Genomic DNA, 16,513 nt, shown 5'->3' on the forward strand with positions numbered 1-16,513 from the left:
CGGGGTAGTGTAGTCTCCAGTTCCTGATTCAGGCGCTCCGACTGTCCATTCGATTGAGGGTGGTAACCTGAAGACAAGCTGACAGTAGCGCCTATGAGTCTGCAAAACTCCTTCCAGAAGGCTGAAATGAATTGTGGACCCCTGTCGGAAACAATGTCATTTGGGAATCCGTGGATCCTGAATATATGGGTCATCATGACCTCTGCGGTACCCTTGGCAGAGGGGATCTTGGTTAGCGGAATGAAATGAACCATCTTGGAGAACCGGTCCACCACTGTCAGGACCGTAGTTTTGCCTCTGGACGAGGGGAGACCTCTCACAAAGTCCATAGATATGTGTGACCAGGGACGTTGAGGAATCGGCAGCGGTTGGAGCAAACCCATCTTGACCTGGGACGAGGTTTTATTGCAAGCACACACCGGACAAGCCGTTACGTTCTCCTGCACATCCTTCTTCATGGCTGGCCACCAGAAACGCTGCTTAATCCTGCACATAGTCCTTTTAATTCCAGGGTGGCACGAGAGCACAGACGTGTGAGTCCAGTGGATGACCTTGGAGTGGAGAGACACAGGAACAAAAAGCAGGTGGTTTGGACACTTGCTAGGTGCTGGGTTCAATATATTAGCCTGTTTAACGTCCAACTCTATTTGCCAGGAAAAAGCTCCGACCATACGGTTTAACGGAAGGATGGTCTTGGGCTCTACAGAAAAAGGTTCTGGTTCGAAAAGGCCAGACAAGGCATCAGGCTTTTGATTCTGAGATCCGGGGCGGAAAGAGAGAGTGAAATTGAACCTACTGAAAAATAGAGTCCATCTGGCCTGCCGAGAGTTGAGGCGTTTAGCCTTTCTAATATACTCCAGGTTCTTATGGTCTGTCCAGACTAAGAACGGCTGTTCTGCCCCCTCCAACCAGTGTCTCCATTCCTCAAGAGCAGCTTTTAAAGCTAACTGTTCCTTATTCCCCACATCATAGTTCTTCTCTGCCGTCGTCAACTTACGCGACAGGAAGGCACATGGGTGTATCCTGTTGTCCTCCAAGGATTTTTGGGACAAAACGTCTCCAATTCCCTCATTGGAAGCATCGACCTCGACCACAAACTGGCGCTGGGGATCCGGAATGGTGAGAATGGGAGCTGTGGTGAACTTCTCCCTGAGGAGCTGGAAAGCAACGTCAGCCTGGGAAGTCCACTTGAAGGGAACTTTAGGAGAAGTTAGAACATGCAGAGGAGCAGCTACAGAACTGAAGTTTCTTATAAACTTTCTGTAGAAGTTTGCAAACCCTAAGAACTGCTGAACCTTCTTCCTGGAGTCTGGTGTTGGCCACTTGGAAACTGCACTGACTTTAGTAGGTTCCATCTGAATCTGGTTTGGTGAGATTATATATATCCTAGAAAGGCCACCTTTTCTACGTGGAACTCACACTTCTCTGTCTTGACATACAATTGATTTTCGAGTAGTTTCTGCAGAAGCTGACGGACATGGTGAACATGGGACTTAGAGTCTGGTGAGAAAATCAAAATGTCATCAAGGTACACAAACACAGAAACATTCAAAAATTCCCGCAAAACCTCATTCACAAAACCCTGAAACACAGCCGGTGCATTACACAGTCCAAAAGGCATCACAAGGTATTCATAGTGACCGCTCTGAGTGTTAAATCCTGTTTTCCACTCATCCCCTTCCCTTATTCTAACCAAGTGATATGCATTTCTTAAGTCCAGCTTGGTAAAAATCTTGGCAGTCTGAAGTAGCTCGAAAGCAGAGGACATGAGTGGCAGAGTATAGCGGTTTTTCACCGTAATGTCATTAAGAGGGCTGTAGTTTATGCAAGGTCTCAGAGAACCGTCCTTCTTTCCTACAAAAAGGACGGATAATTCCTGATTTAAGAGACGTGGAAATGTAGTCGTCCATTGCCGCTCTCTCTGGCCTTGAGATCGAATACAGTCTGCCCTTGGGAATGGGAGCCCCCGGTAGGAGATTAATGGGGCAATCAAAAGGTCGGTGAGGAGGTAGCGACATGGCTTTTGATTTGTTAAAGGCTTCCTTTAGGTCGTGATAACATAAAGGTACTTTCTGTAGGTCAGGATAGTCTGGGTGATCTATGACGATCCTACTAGTGTCTGTTGGTGCCTTAACAGAGCGTGAATGTTTACACCTGTTAATGCAATCCTCTCCCCACTCCTTAATTTTTCCTGAGAGCCAGTCAATGTGTGGGTTGTGGATTTTTAACTACGGAAAACCCAAAATAATCGGATGCTGAGCAGATTCAAAAATGTGAAACTGCATAACTTCAGTGTGGTCATTATTTACAGTAATCTGGATAGGTTCTGTGCAGTGGGTTACTGTAAACAACAAACGGCCGTCTAAAGCACTGGCGTTAATGGGGGAAGATAGAGGAACAGTCTTTATACAAAGCTGTTTGACTATGCCCCAATCCATAAGACTTTCGTCCGCTCCTGAGTCTATTAGCACCCCTTGGTCAATGACCTGATCATTAATAAAAATGTTTACCTTGGTAACTGGTCGAGGAGGAAAGTCTGTGGGAAGCTTGCTCACCAGCGCCCTCCTCTTGGCTGGTAAGATTGATCTTTTCCCGGACATGACGCGAGTTGGTGACCCGACTGGCCACAGTAGAAACAACACCTCTCTCGTAGCCGGCGCTGTCTCTCCTCCACGGAAAGCCTGGTCCTTCCCAACTGCATGGGTTCATCTGCAACAGGCGGAGGTGCTGTCCTCCAACGGACCGAATCCGCTGGCTGGAAAACCTCCTCCGGTGGAAAGGCTCGTTGAGAAAAGCCCTGGAAACTGGGATGTCCATCACGGCTGCGTCGACGTTCTCTCTCTCTTTCCCGAAGACGGTTGTCGATCCGGATGGAAACGGCGATGAGAGACTCCAGGTCCCGTGATACCTCCAGAGGAGCCAGCTGGTCCTTGATTGGATCTGATAACCCAGTCAGAAAAGCGTCGCGAAGAGCCAGAATATTCCACCCGCTGTCCGCTGCTGCCGTGCGAAACTCGATAGCATAACCCACCACCTGGCGATTATGCTGGCGCATCTGAAGTAGTCTTCGGCTGGCTTCTGTAGCAGGTGATGAATGGTCAAAAATACGACTCATAGTGTCTGTGAAGTCGGGTAATGAGTAACATAGTTCCGTGTCTCTGGACCATTCTGCAGTAGCCCAGGCTGCAGCTCTTCCCGTTAAATGGGACACAATGAACGCCACTTTACCATGGTCTGATGAAAAAGCCCCTGGGTTGTGTTGGAAATGCAGGTCGCACTGCACCAGGAAAGCTCTGCAATTTATGGAATCACCGGAAAACCTCTCCGGGAGAGCCAGCCGTAGTGAGGAAGACACAGCCTGGCTTGGATTGACAGCGTCAACAGGATCCGCGACATGCAGGCGGTCAGCTGTGACTGACGTCATCGGCGGAGCAGTCTGAAGCAGGGGCGGCGCCAGGGGGGAGCTAGGGGGTGCTGAAGCACCCCCCAGGATTGCCAAAGCACCCCCTAAGCACCCCCAAGAAATATGTGTTTTGTTTTTTTTCGAAAATTATTAATATTATTTTTATTAAATTAAATCAGAAAAATTATTGATTACATCAATGCAAATGTGAAACAAACAAATGTTTGACCAAAAACATAAAGCCAACACAGGTGATATGATTAGGCCAATGGCCAGCACCCATTAGATTTTTGACCTACCCATAGGCTAAATTACTTTGTGACATTTGAGTGACTTCCTGTTAGCTGGAGCCCCACATTATTTGCTAACAGCAAAGTGACAAATGGATCGTTTTTTAGTCCTTAAACGTCCACATGTGGACACTCAATCAAAACCAACTGAAAGTGAGAGGGATTCTGCACATAATAGGCCTCGTGAGTACAAGTAGCTTACTTCTGGGTCTGTTTCATTCAAGCTCTGCTCTGTGTGTGTGTGGCATGAGCCATTTTGTGTGCGTGCGCAAGCGAGCGAGAGCTCGCGCACCGGTGGGTATCTACCGGAGATCGTTGTGGTTAGCATCTGGTGCTCGCTAGCCAAGCTAACGGATATAAGGAGCTTTTTCAACAACAAGGTGGAGGGAGAACTCTCTCCTGTCAGACGGAGAGTCTCAGATAACCTCAGCTCAGGTGAAGTAAAGGACTCTCAGTGTTTAGATAGTTAACTTTAGTCTAGTTATCTCAGTGGGTCTGAAACGGTTTGTTTTAAAAGGAGAGTGATTTATCTATAAAGAAATAGAAAATCTGTTTACAGTTCTGTTTCATATGTATGTTGAGAGATACAGTATATCCATAGATCTCTTCATTTTGTTCTCAAAGTGCACCAGATTGATGCTTTTAACTTCAATATTTAAAAAAAAATCTTCTGTAGCGCTGGTGCATTAATGGGAAACCCTTAATGTTTGAGCACCCTCTATGAAACGTCAAGCTACCCCACAGCACCCCCTAGAGAAAATCTCTGGCGCCGCCACTGGTCTGAAGGTGAGTGATGAACTGCTGCATCTGATCCGTCAGCTGTCGTATCTGTGCAGAGACGGAAACTTGGAGTTCGGCCTGGTTTCCTACCAGTGCCTGCACTCCTTGGCTGATTAATCCCAGCTGTTCCTCGTGATGAAAAATCCTCGCGCCTTGGGCTGACAGGGCGGCGTGAAGAGCTTTTGGGTCGGCTGAGTCCATTGTGGTCAGTTCGTTCTGTTAGGAACTTGGTTACACAAGGATAAGGACTCAAATGCACGACCCGGGAGACAGAGATAAAGTATATGTAATATACTTTTATTTGCCAAAAGGATATACAAAAAGAAAAAACACTCTTTGCGAGGTGACACAAATAAAGAGTTTCAATAAGACTCAACAAAAAAACGCTCACAACGTGAGGAACAAAACTTACAAAAAGTTTTCAGAAGCATGAATCAGGCATGTGTCAAGAGAATCAAAAACTGATGAGCAGAGTTCTGACATGAGGACAGAACAAGACGAACTGACACTGAACACTGGGAGACTGGGGAATTTAAACACTCAACAACAAGACAGGTGAAAACAATCAGGGGCGGGGCTGACACTGATGAGGGCGGGAGAACACATAAGGAAAGGGAGTCAAGGAACCTGAAATGAGACGTGACAAAAACAAAACAGGGAGTGAAAACAATACAACATAAACATGAAACATGACTGACTAACACTTTTGACGGTGCACAACAGTGCTTGACTACTTCCGAGAGAGAAGAGAGGGATACAGGCTCAAAATGGTCGAGGACAGCAGGGCACAGAAAGGGAGCAGGATCTGGGGTAACACTAGTATAGGCTAGCCTTAGAGCAGATACTTTTTCGATAAAAAATGTAAGAAATGTATCGCAGAGAGTAGTTGATGGCACAATTGGAGAGGCATCACAAGGATTAATGATCAAATTGAGGACATTAAAAATAACTTGAGGTTTATGGCTATTTTTGGAGATTAACAGAGAAATATACTCTGTTTTGGCTGCTTTAACTGCCATCTGATAATCGGAAAGGCAAGCGCGAAGAATTTCTAAGGAGACATGAAGTTTATCCTTTTTCCATTTTCTCTCTGAACGCCTACAAGCGCGTCTAAAAGCGCGAGTACAATCGTTGAGCCACGGAAGGTAGGAAGGTTCCTAAGCTAAATGGACTATTGGAACGCAACCATGGGTTGCGTTCCGATAATCCAAAAATCAGCTCCTAAATTCTAACCCTATCTCCTATTCCTTGACCTCTGAGGAAACGTCACGGGGTTAAGGGATAGTGGATAGGAGAATTCAAAAGGACTTAGGAGAAGAGACCGCGGTACTTTAGAGAATCCGAATGCACTTTCACTATCCGACGTGTTTATGATGCGCCAGCGGACGTCATGAATGTGCGTCTGCTGCTGTGGGGAAACTACAGTTTTCTATACAGCGGACTACAACATGGATGTTTAATAAGAATGAGGGACTACTGTAAACTCATCTAGAGACTCTGCACCGTGCTCTGATGCTGTTGTTTTATGCTTTATGAACGTGGACAACAGAGGAACATATTCTTCATGACCAAAGTTGGAATTGAAATAAAAAAGGAAAGTGAAACTTATGCTCGTCACCCTCTCCCTCCGGTCCACATTAATACAAATGATCCCAATACGTATGATTGTATGAACTATGAAAATATCTTAAAATCAATACAAATGTATTTATTATAAACGTTAGTCCTTAACATCTATCACTGTGTATATCACCATTCAAACATCTTTTAAAAGTTGAACAAACCCCACACAGCTCAGTAACAACTGTGAAATGTTGACTTTATTTGATCATTTCAGTAAAAACTAACGTTCATATTTCTCTTTTTGATTATAATACTGATGAACGTTCAGAAAAAAGCAATTTGGCAACTTACCACATACGTTTTAAAATGCTTAATAAGCACCGTAACTTTCATGATATCATTTCTCGGTCATAATCGGTTGTTTCCGTGAACGGCCGACTGTTGAGTGACGGCAAATGCTGCGGCTGCAATGCATTGTGGGGCAGCATTTTCTCCTCTCCTTTCGGTTAGGGAGGTCCAGTGGTTCCTAAGCTAAAGGAGGTTATAAAGGAAGTTTGAAACCTCCTTTCCTTTCATTTGGAGAATTGGAACGGCACTTATCATGGCTGCCAGTGACGTACTTCCGGGTCCTTTCACTCCGTTAGGAAGGTTCCTAAGCTAAATGGACTATTGGAATGCAACCCAGGGTTGCGTTCCGATAATCCAAAAATCAGCTCCTAAATTCTAACCCTATCTCCTATTCCTTGACCTCTGAGTGAAACGTCACAGGGTTAAGGGATAGTGGATAGGAGAATTGAAAAGGACTTAGGAGAAGAGACTGCGGTACTTTAGAGCAGAGGTTCTCAATTGTTTTTCAGCCAAGGACCCCTTACAAGATAGAGAATACACCAAGGACCCCCTCATTCTGATTTGTGATTTTGGGCTATATAAATAAAAATGTACTTGATTTGACTTGTATGTCCCTTGGAATAATCTGACGTAGCCTATTTTTTACACTTCTATAGTCTTAGTTATGTGAAAGAACAACACAAGAGAAATGTATTAGAAAGATATTGGATATGTATTAAAAATATTTGCACCATCTCAACACAGAATACCCATAAAACAATCAATCAATTAGCTGCAAGTAACACTGTACCTAAAGAAAATATCAAAGGTTAATCAAGAGGAAAAGTGATCATTTGAAGTGCATTTCAGAACATACACACACACACACACACACACACACACATACACATACACACACACACACACACACACACACACACACACACACACACACACACACACACAGGGGTTAAAGTGGGCCGGAATGATCCAGAACAGCGTTCCGGCACCTTCGATTAATAAGTAAATAAATCTGATTGGCAGTTTCATACATAATAATGTCAAGCGAGTTCACAGGGCTGCCAACTCTCACACAATTGACATTTTTCACACGCTCTCAGCCACAAGTCCGTTTTCTCAAGCAGTGAAAAACAAATTCATAACTGATAATGTCATGGTGCGAAAAGAAGACACTTCTGCACATTGCGCAACAGCAGCACCATGACCATCTGAATAGCGAGAAATATACACAAATGTATTATATTGTAACTTATTCCCATGCATGTTGCACAAAGTAATCAGTCTCACTTCTGCATCTCTCCCTCTCCTCTCGCGCCATGCGCACCAGGCAGGAGTGATAGTGAGTTACCATGGTTACGGGGACGCTCTGTGTCTCTGTCGCTCTGAAACTTCTCGCGATTCCCAATAATACGTTTTTAGTAATATAACATAATTTTACAGTTTTGGTTAACATTATACAGGGTTAATGTTTCTTGATTAAATCCAAAGAGGGCAAGGTGGTGTAGACATGTAGGAAATGTGTTTTAAATTACAATTTGTTCACAGAGAGAGAGAGAGAGAGAGAGAGAGAGAGAGAGAGAGAGAGAGAGAATACCTCATTCACACCAACGCAACTCCGGTTCAAGCTCCGTGCTAGAGCTTTTTAAGTTCAGAACCAGTTCTTCGGTTTAGCTCTGGCTCTTTTCACACCGCCCAGAGTCCGACTGGTAATGCGTCGTTGCGTCATCGTTTGCGTCATGACGTAACCGTTTGCGTGCCTGCTTCATAAAGCCAAACCGCGCGGATGAAATCAGTTGCATTAATTTCTTATGGCTCTATCTGCAGCTTTTCCGGAGTCATTTCTTTGGTTTAGTTATATTCTTATAAAAAAAGTGTACTCGTGTCAATAAAGGTTTTTTTAAAACACAACTGCTTCCTAGGTCGGTCTTATTTCTTAAGGTGGACTGAACCATGAGTGTGGAGTAACGTTGTATCTTTCATTTAAATGAACTGTAATCTTCACCCAGGTATGTAACAGCTGTTCTCAAATGAACACGTGAAGTAAAGTTTAATATTTATAGTTTTATAGATTTATAATGAGTTATAATGAGAGGTGATCAACGTGAATGCTCAGGTTCCACCTTAACACGCAGACACGTTGCTTCACCATGAGCAGAAACCTTTATATATACAGTCTATGGCAGAAACACTGAAACTCTGGTTAAGTTTCTCCATCGTTGTGTACAAACTGGATAAAACGTGGGCTTTTTGTTGTTGTTCAGGAGTTGATCTGTCTCTGCCCTGCCCCCGCCTCAACGTAAGCGTGACGTATGTGGTGCTTTTGCTCTGGCCGGACAATTTTTTGGTGCTTGAAACGAACCGGATTCCGGAGCTAAGAGGCTGCTCCGCTGCGGTGTGAACAGGAAAACCCGGTGCTTTTCAAGCTCCAGCTCCGAACCGGCCCTGAAACACCGTTGGTGTGCTTGCAGCGGCGCTCTTTGACTGACGTAACAGTTATTGTTGTTTCCACGGTAACGCGCTTGATTTTTAAATGTATCTATTTTTTAGATTTGAACGTAATCTATGAAATATTTTAGATTTAAAAAAAAAAAGATTATTTGTTGAAAAAATGAAAAAAAAATGATATGATAATTTAAATTAATGAATCTGAAAACTTTTCACGGATCCCCTGGCAGAGTGCCACGGACCCCCGGGGGGTCGCGGACCCCACTTTGAGAACCACTGCTTTAGAGAATCCGAATGCACTTTCACTATCCGACGTGTTTATGATGCGCCAGCGGACGTCATGAATGTGCGTCTGCTGCTGTGGCCGGAAACTATGGAAACTACAGTTTTCTATAGCGGACTACAACATGGAGGTTTAATAAGAACGAGGGACTACTGTAAACTCATCTAGAGACTCTGCACCGTGCTCTGATGCTGTTGCTTTAAGCTTTATGAACGTGGACAACAGAGGAACATATTCTTCATGACCAAAGTTGGAATTGAAATAAAAAAGGAAAGTGAAACTTATGCTCTTCACCCTCTCCCTCCGGTCCACATTAACACAAATGATCCCAATACGTATGATTGTATGAACTATGAAAATATCTTAAAATAAATACAAATGTATTTATTATAAACGTTAGTCCTGAACATCTATCATCACTGTGTATATCACCATTCAAACATCTTTTAAAAGTTGAACAAACCCCACACAGCTCAGTAAAGACTGTGAAATGTTGACTTTATTTGATGATTTCAGTAAAAACTAACGTTCATATTTCTCTTTTTGATTATAATACTGATGAACGTTCAAAACAAAGCACGTCGGCAACTTACCACATACGTTTTAAAATGCTTGATAAGCACCGTAACGTTCATGATATAATTTCTCGGTCATAATCGGTTGTTTCCGTGAACGGCCGACTGTCGTACTGACGTACTTCCGGGTCATTTCACTTGGTTAGGAAGGTTCCTACATAGATATATATATAAACACTAGATGACTCACCCGCACTGCTGGCCAATGGAGACCGACGTTGCCACTTGGCCGCCATCTTGCTACAGGCAGTTCTCTCATTCATAACAGTATGGTTTACTATTTAAATAACCATAGCTTGCTCAATTTTCAACCAATTTTCAAACGGTTTGGTTTTTTATAAACATCAAAGATGTAGTTATGATACTGCATACTTATAATCATGGACTTTCATATGAAAATAACATCAGATAAAGCTATAGCTATACACACACACACAAGGTATTTTTATTAAATATATTTCCATTAATTGTATTATATTGTTAATATTTAAAATAAATTATGAATAAATTATAAAATTAAAATACATTTATATTTTATATATAAAAATCGGTCTCATGTTACCACTCTGTAAGCCAAGAGTTGTTAATTTAGCAATGCCTTAGCTTGAAGAACAGGGACACAACTAATGACAATAGCATATGTTGGTATATTATTTAGATATTCACACCTTTATCAGAAGAACTAAACCAACATAAAATGTGCTCACAGACAGGCCAGTTCTGTCTAATTTATCACAATTATTTTTGACATGAGATCTTCATATCATCCTAGTTTTGTATTTAGTTTCTAGATTTGTAAACAAATCCAGAACCTTTGAAATATGTTATTGAAAAAAGACCAAGAATAATATAAACTGTACCATGTGTCCTTTTGTGTCCTTCTGTAGTCCATTTGTGGTTTGTCTTGTCTCACCCCGGCTGATATATCACAAAATCCACTGTTTAAATTGTTCCCTATATTGCCCCTATGCCCCTATAAGGTGTCCTTGGGTGTTATGAAAGGCGGCCCCCCAAAATAAATGTATTAGTATTATTAAGAAGAACAACTTGGTGTGGTGTGGAGGGGATGTAGGAAGCAGGAGCAGGTGGGGAGAGATGGGGCTTCAAGGTTATTTGTTTTAAATGTGTCTTGGAGACCAGCTGCACACAATAAAATACAGTATAACACAAAACCAATAAGACACACGGTGACACATGGCACACCAACAATCAATCATCGTCCAGCCTCAGCTTTGGTATTCTTTCACAACCATGTTATGGGTTTATTAGACTGAGCAAACATAAACATATGTGGTGATCCCACGGGTTCTTGTTTGCAGACTGCGGTGATTAGAGCATCCGTAGGCTGCACAAAAGTCCGGCATAGTCAGGTACTTCTGTAAACACAATGCCAGCAAATTCCTGTATCATAATGCAAGATGTTTTTAACAAGCCAAACAACTTGGAAGAAATCATGTGTAACTTAAGTTATGTTGAAAAGAAAGAGCAGTTCTGCCTCTCCCACTGGTCTAAAGTTGCTGGGTGAACTTTGTAATACTAGGTCTCACTCACAGCCTCTTGTTATTAGCCAGCTAATAAATACAACCACATACACAAAGAAAAGCTGCAATTTCAACATGTCCAAGCATCCTGTATCCTAGCCATGCTAATAATGTTTATAATAAACCAAACCGTTTGTAAATCAGTCAAGATTTCAGCGAGTTAAGAGTATTTTTGTGTAGATCACTCACCTTACAACAGCTACCATAACGCGAATCAGAGTAACTGTTGACTGTAGCAAGATGGCGGCCGGTCAGCTACGCTGGAAAATCTCCCATGAGCCATCTAGTGTTTATATATATATCTATGGGTTCCTAAGCTAAATGGACTATTGGAATGCAACCCCGGGCTGCTTCTCAGGTCGACTATTTTCATTTCCTCGCTCCTCTGTCTCACCGGAAGTTGATTTGCCTGCGCCATCTTGAGTACCTTCCCATGGCTCTTATTTCTGCCGGAGGACCGAGGATCGAGGAGCGATCATGGAGGAGCGATAACCGAGGAACCACCAGACCATCCTCCGATGAAATCCTCAGATACTCACCCCGGGAGGGACTAAACGCAGGGAAACGACGCAAGTGAGGGAAGCAAGGATTTCATTTAATCGATTTTAGCCCCGGGCTGCTTCTCAGGTCGATTAAAAAAAATAGTCCCTCCCACCAGGGAAGCATGGAGGGACGCAAGGAAACCACGAGAAGCAGGGAAATGAGTTGTAAGAGCAATGGGACGTCTTTTCCTCCGGAGCGTCACGTGAAGCGACGTCCGTTTGTGATGACGCTGCACAGCTGATCGTCTGACAGCAGCCAGCTCTGTCCCCGTTATTTCCACACACCCCCCCGCCTGTTAGTACACATTTACTGACACAAACATTTGTATCATCTGTTGTAGACCCCAATAAATAAAATAAAATAAGAACTCATTCTCAAAAAAGATAAACGCCATTCTTAAAATGTATAAACGAACAATAGTTTGATTAATATTGATTAGAGTGCACAATAGAAATAAAATAATTGAGAGAAGAAAAGAGATATGTTATCTATCAAAACCCAGTTAGATTAACATTCATTGGATTGCACACTTTGTTTGTTTGTTTGGATATGTAGTAAATTAACATTTCAATAGCACTTAATGACTGACTGAATGGAAATGACAATAAATGAAAATGTAAAACGAAAAAAGCGATCATGAAAATGTTTCCAAAAAATGAATTAAATGATTTTTGACCACCTTGTTGTTCAGATATATCACATATGTGTAACTAAATGAAACATGAATTGAAACAAAATACGGTATAAACTGAGGAGTGACTCCCGTGAGGTTCATGTATTTTCTTCACTCTCATGTCAAGAAGCATCAGATCAGTGCATGCACTGCCTCGTCCAATCAGTGAGCGATACACAGTAAGGGGGCGGGGTGTGTATCTGAGGATTTCATCGGAGGATGGTCTGGTGGTTCCTCGGTTATCGCTCCTCCATGATCGCTCCTCGCTCCTCGATCCTCCGGCAGAAATAAGAGCCATGGGACGGTACTCAAGATGGCGCAGGCAAATCAACTTCCGGTGAGACCGAGGACCGAGGAGCGAGGAAATGAAAATAGTCGACCTGAGAAGCAGCCCTAGTGTCCCGATCGGAGTGGGAATAATAATAATAATAATCCGTGCATTTTATCCATTAATTTCCGCAACATTGTGGTAAAAAAACCACACGTTTAATCCATGTAAGGAATATGTCTGTCTTATGGACATAGTTAACATGGGACTTTTCCTTAAAATGTACTGAAGTCCGCACAATGTAAATGTGATGTCAACTACCAATGCAAATTCCCTGCCAAGGGCAAGACAAATGTTACCAACTATGCCTACACACATGCAACCCTTGGGGGTTCTATTTTGTTGTTATTCAGTGTTACCAGGGGCACGAACTTCTGACCGGTGTTCCCTCTTGGTTTAGTCCGTGGGGGAGTGCTTAAGTGTGGGTACACATGTTCACCTGGTGCACAAGGTTATGGAGGTGGGGGTCTTGCTGGTGCTCAAGTGCCCATATACATCACCCCATGTTCCCATGACTGTTACCCTGCTAAAGAGACACTATTTCGGGGTAAACTGTATCCATGTTGACCCCTGGTTCTTGTTCCTTGTACCCTGGATGCATGTAGATGGGCCTGGAAGAATGCAATGTGGAGTTCCAATGAAAATCGGCTTAAGTCCAGTCAGGGTCTGGACATCTTCCCATGACTGGTACCCGCCTTAAGAGACACTATTTCGGGGTAAAATGTATCCATGTTGACCCCTGGTTCTTCATCCTTGTACACTGGATGCATGTTGGTGTCCCTGGAAGAATGCAATGTGGAGTTCCAATGCAAATTGGCTTAAGTCCAGTCAGGGTCTGGACATGTTGCCATGACTGTTACCCTGCTAAAGAGACACTATTTCGGGGTAAAATGTATCCATGTTGACCCCTGGTTCTTGTTCCTTGTACACTGGATGCATGTTGGTGTCCTTGGAAGAATGCAATGTGGAGTTCCAATGCAAATCGGCTTAAGTCCAGTCAGGGTCTGGACATCTTCCCATGACTGGTACCCGCCTTAAGAGACACTATTTCGGGGTAAAATGTATCCATGTTGACCCCTGGTTCTTGTTCCTTGTACACTGGATGCATGTTGGTGTCCCTGGAAGAATGCAATGTGGAGTTCCAATGCAAATTGGCTTAAGTCCAGTCAGGGTCTGGACATGTTGCCATGACTGTTACCCTGCTAAAGAGACACTATTTCGGGGTAAAATGTATCCATGTTGACCCCTGGTTCTTGTTCCTTGTACCCTGGATGTATGCTGGTGTCCCTGGAAGAATGCAATGTGGAGTTCCAATGAAAATCGGCTTAAGTCCAGTCAGGGTCTGGACATCTTCCCATGACTGGTACCCGCCTTAAGAGACACTATTTCGGGGTAAAATGTATCCATGTTGACCCCTGGTTCTTCATCCTTGTACACTGGATGCATGTTGGTGTCCCTGGAAGAATGCAATGTGGAGTTCCAATGAAAATCGGCTTAAGTCCAGTCAGGGTCTGGACATGTTGCCATGACTGTTACCCTGCTAAAGAGACACTATTTCGGAGTAAAATGTATCCATGTTGACCCCTGGTTCTTGTTCCTTGTACACTGGATGCATGTTGGTGTCCCTGGAAGAATGCAATGTGGAGTTCCAATGCAAATCGGCTTAAGTCCAGTCAGGGTCTGGACATCTTCCCATGACTGGTACCCGCCTTAAGAGACACTATTTCGGGGTAAAATGTATCCATGTTGACCCCTGGTTCTTGTTCCTTGTACACTGGATGCATGTTGGTCTCCCTGGAATAATGCAATGTGGAGTTCCAATGCAAATTGGCTTAAGTCCAGTCAGGGTCTGGACATGTTGCCATGACTGTTACCCTGCTAAAGAGACACTATTTCGGGGTAAAATGTATCCATGTTGACCCCTGGTTCTTGTTCCTTGTACCCTGGATGTATGCTGGTGTCCCTGGAAGAATGCAGTGTGGAGTTCCAATGAAAATTGGCTTAAGTCCAGTCAGGGTCTGGACATCTTCCCATGACTGTTACCCTGCTAAAGAGACACTATTTCGGAGTAAAATGTATCCATGTTGACCCCTGGTTCTTGTTCCTTGTACCCTGGATGTATGCTGGTGTCCCTGGAAGAATGCAATGTGGAGTTCCAATGCAAATTGGCTTAAGTCCAGTCAGGGTCTGGACATGTTGCCATGACTGTTACCCTGCTAAAGAGACACTATTTCGGGGTAAAATGTATCCATGTTGACCCCTGGTTCTTGTTCCTTGTACACTGGATGCATGTTGGTGTCCCTGGAAGAATGCAATGTGTAGTTCCAATGCAAATCGGCTTAAGTCCAGTCAGGGTCTGGACATCTTTCCATGACTGGTACCCACCTTAAGAGACACTATTTCGGGGTAAAATGTATCCATGTTGACCCCTGGTTCTTGTTCCTTGTACACTGGATGCATGTTGGTGTCCCTGGAAGAATGCAATGTGGAGTTCCAATGCAAATTGGCTTAAGTCCAGTCAGGGTCTGGACATGTTGCCATGACTGTTACCCTGCTAAAGAGACACTATTTCGGGGTAAAATGTATCCATGTTGACCCCTGGTTCTTGTTCCTTGTACCCTGGATGTATGCTGGTGTCCCTGGAAGAATGCAATGTGGAGTTCCAATGAAAATCGGCTTAAGTCCAGTCAGGGTCTGGACATCTTCCCATGACTGGTACCCGCCTTAAGAGACACTATTTCGGGGTAAAATGTATCCATGTTGACCCCTGGTTCTTCATCCTTGTACACTGGATGCATGTTGGTGTCCCTGGAAGAATGCAATGTGGAGTTCCAATGCAAATTGGCTTAAGTCCAGTCAGGGTCTGGACATGTTGCCATGACTGTTACCCTGCTAAAGAGACACTATTTCGGGGTAAAATGTATCCATGTTGACCCCTGGTTCTTGTTCCTTGTACACTGGATGCATGTTGGTGTCCCTGGAAGAATGCAATGTGGAGTTCCAATGCAAATCGGCTTAAGTCCAGTCAGGGTCTGGACATCTTCCCATGACTGGTACCCGCCTTAAGAGACACTATTTCGGGGTAAAATGTATCCATGTTGACCCCTGGTTCTTGTTCCTTGTACACTGGATGCATGTTGGTCTCCCTGGAATAATGCAATGTGGAGTTCCAATGCAAATTGGCTTAAGTCCAGTCAGGGTCTGGACATGTTGCCATGACTGTTACCCTGCTAAAGAGACACTATTTCGGGGTAAAATGTATCCATGTTGACCCCTGGTTCTTGTTCCTTGTACCCTGGATGTATGGTGGTGTCCCTGGAAGAATGCAATGTGGAGTTCCAATGCAAATTGGCTTAAGTCCAGTCAGGGTCTGGACATGTTGCCATGACTGTTACCCTGCTAAAGAGACACTATTTCGGGGTAAAATGTATCCATGTTGACCCCTGGTTCTTGTTCCTTGTACACTGGATGCATGTTGGTGTCCCTGGAAGAATGCAATGTGTAGTTCCAATGCAAATCGGCTTAAGTCCAGTCAGGGTCTGGACATCTTTCCATGACTGGTACCCACCTTAAGAGACACTATTTCGGGGTAAAATGTATCCATGTTGACCCCTGGTTCTTGTTCCTTGTACACTGGATGCATGTTGGTGTCCCTGGAAGAATGCAATGTGGAGTTCCAATGCAAATTGGCTTAAGTCCAGTCAGGGTCTGGACATCTTCCCATGACTGTTACCCTGCTAA

The 16,513-nt window shown here is 43.7% G+C and overlaps 1 protein-coding gene across 1 annotated transcript in view; it reads left to right on the forward strand.

Annotated features, from left to right (window-relative positions):
• The first annotated feature begins 2,598 nt into the window (after window positions 1-2,598).
• Window positions 2,599-16,513, forward strand: part of LOC117556819 (zinc finger protein 501-like) — a 16,420-nt gene continuing 2,505 nt past the window's right edge. The window contains exon 1 of the mRNA XM_034232359.1: window positions 2,599-2,857. Within this exon, the coding sequence (XP_034088250.1) occupies window positions 2,599-2,857 (259 nt within the window). The remainder of the gene's footprint in view (window positions 2,858-16,513) is intronic.

Source organism: Gymnodraco acuticeps, unplaced genomic scaffold, assembly GCF_902827175.1.
Source record: "Gymnodraco acuticeps unplaced genomic scaffold, fGymAcu1.1, whole genome shotgun sequence".
NCBI classification, from domain to species: Eukaryota; Metazoa; Chordata; class Actinopteri; order Perciformes; family Bathydraconidae; genus Gymnodraco; species Gymnodraco acuticeps.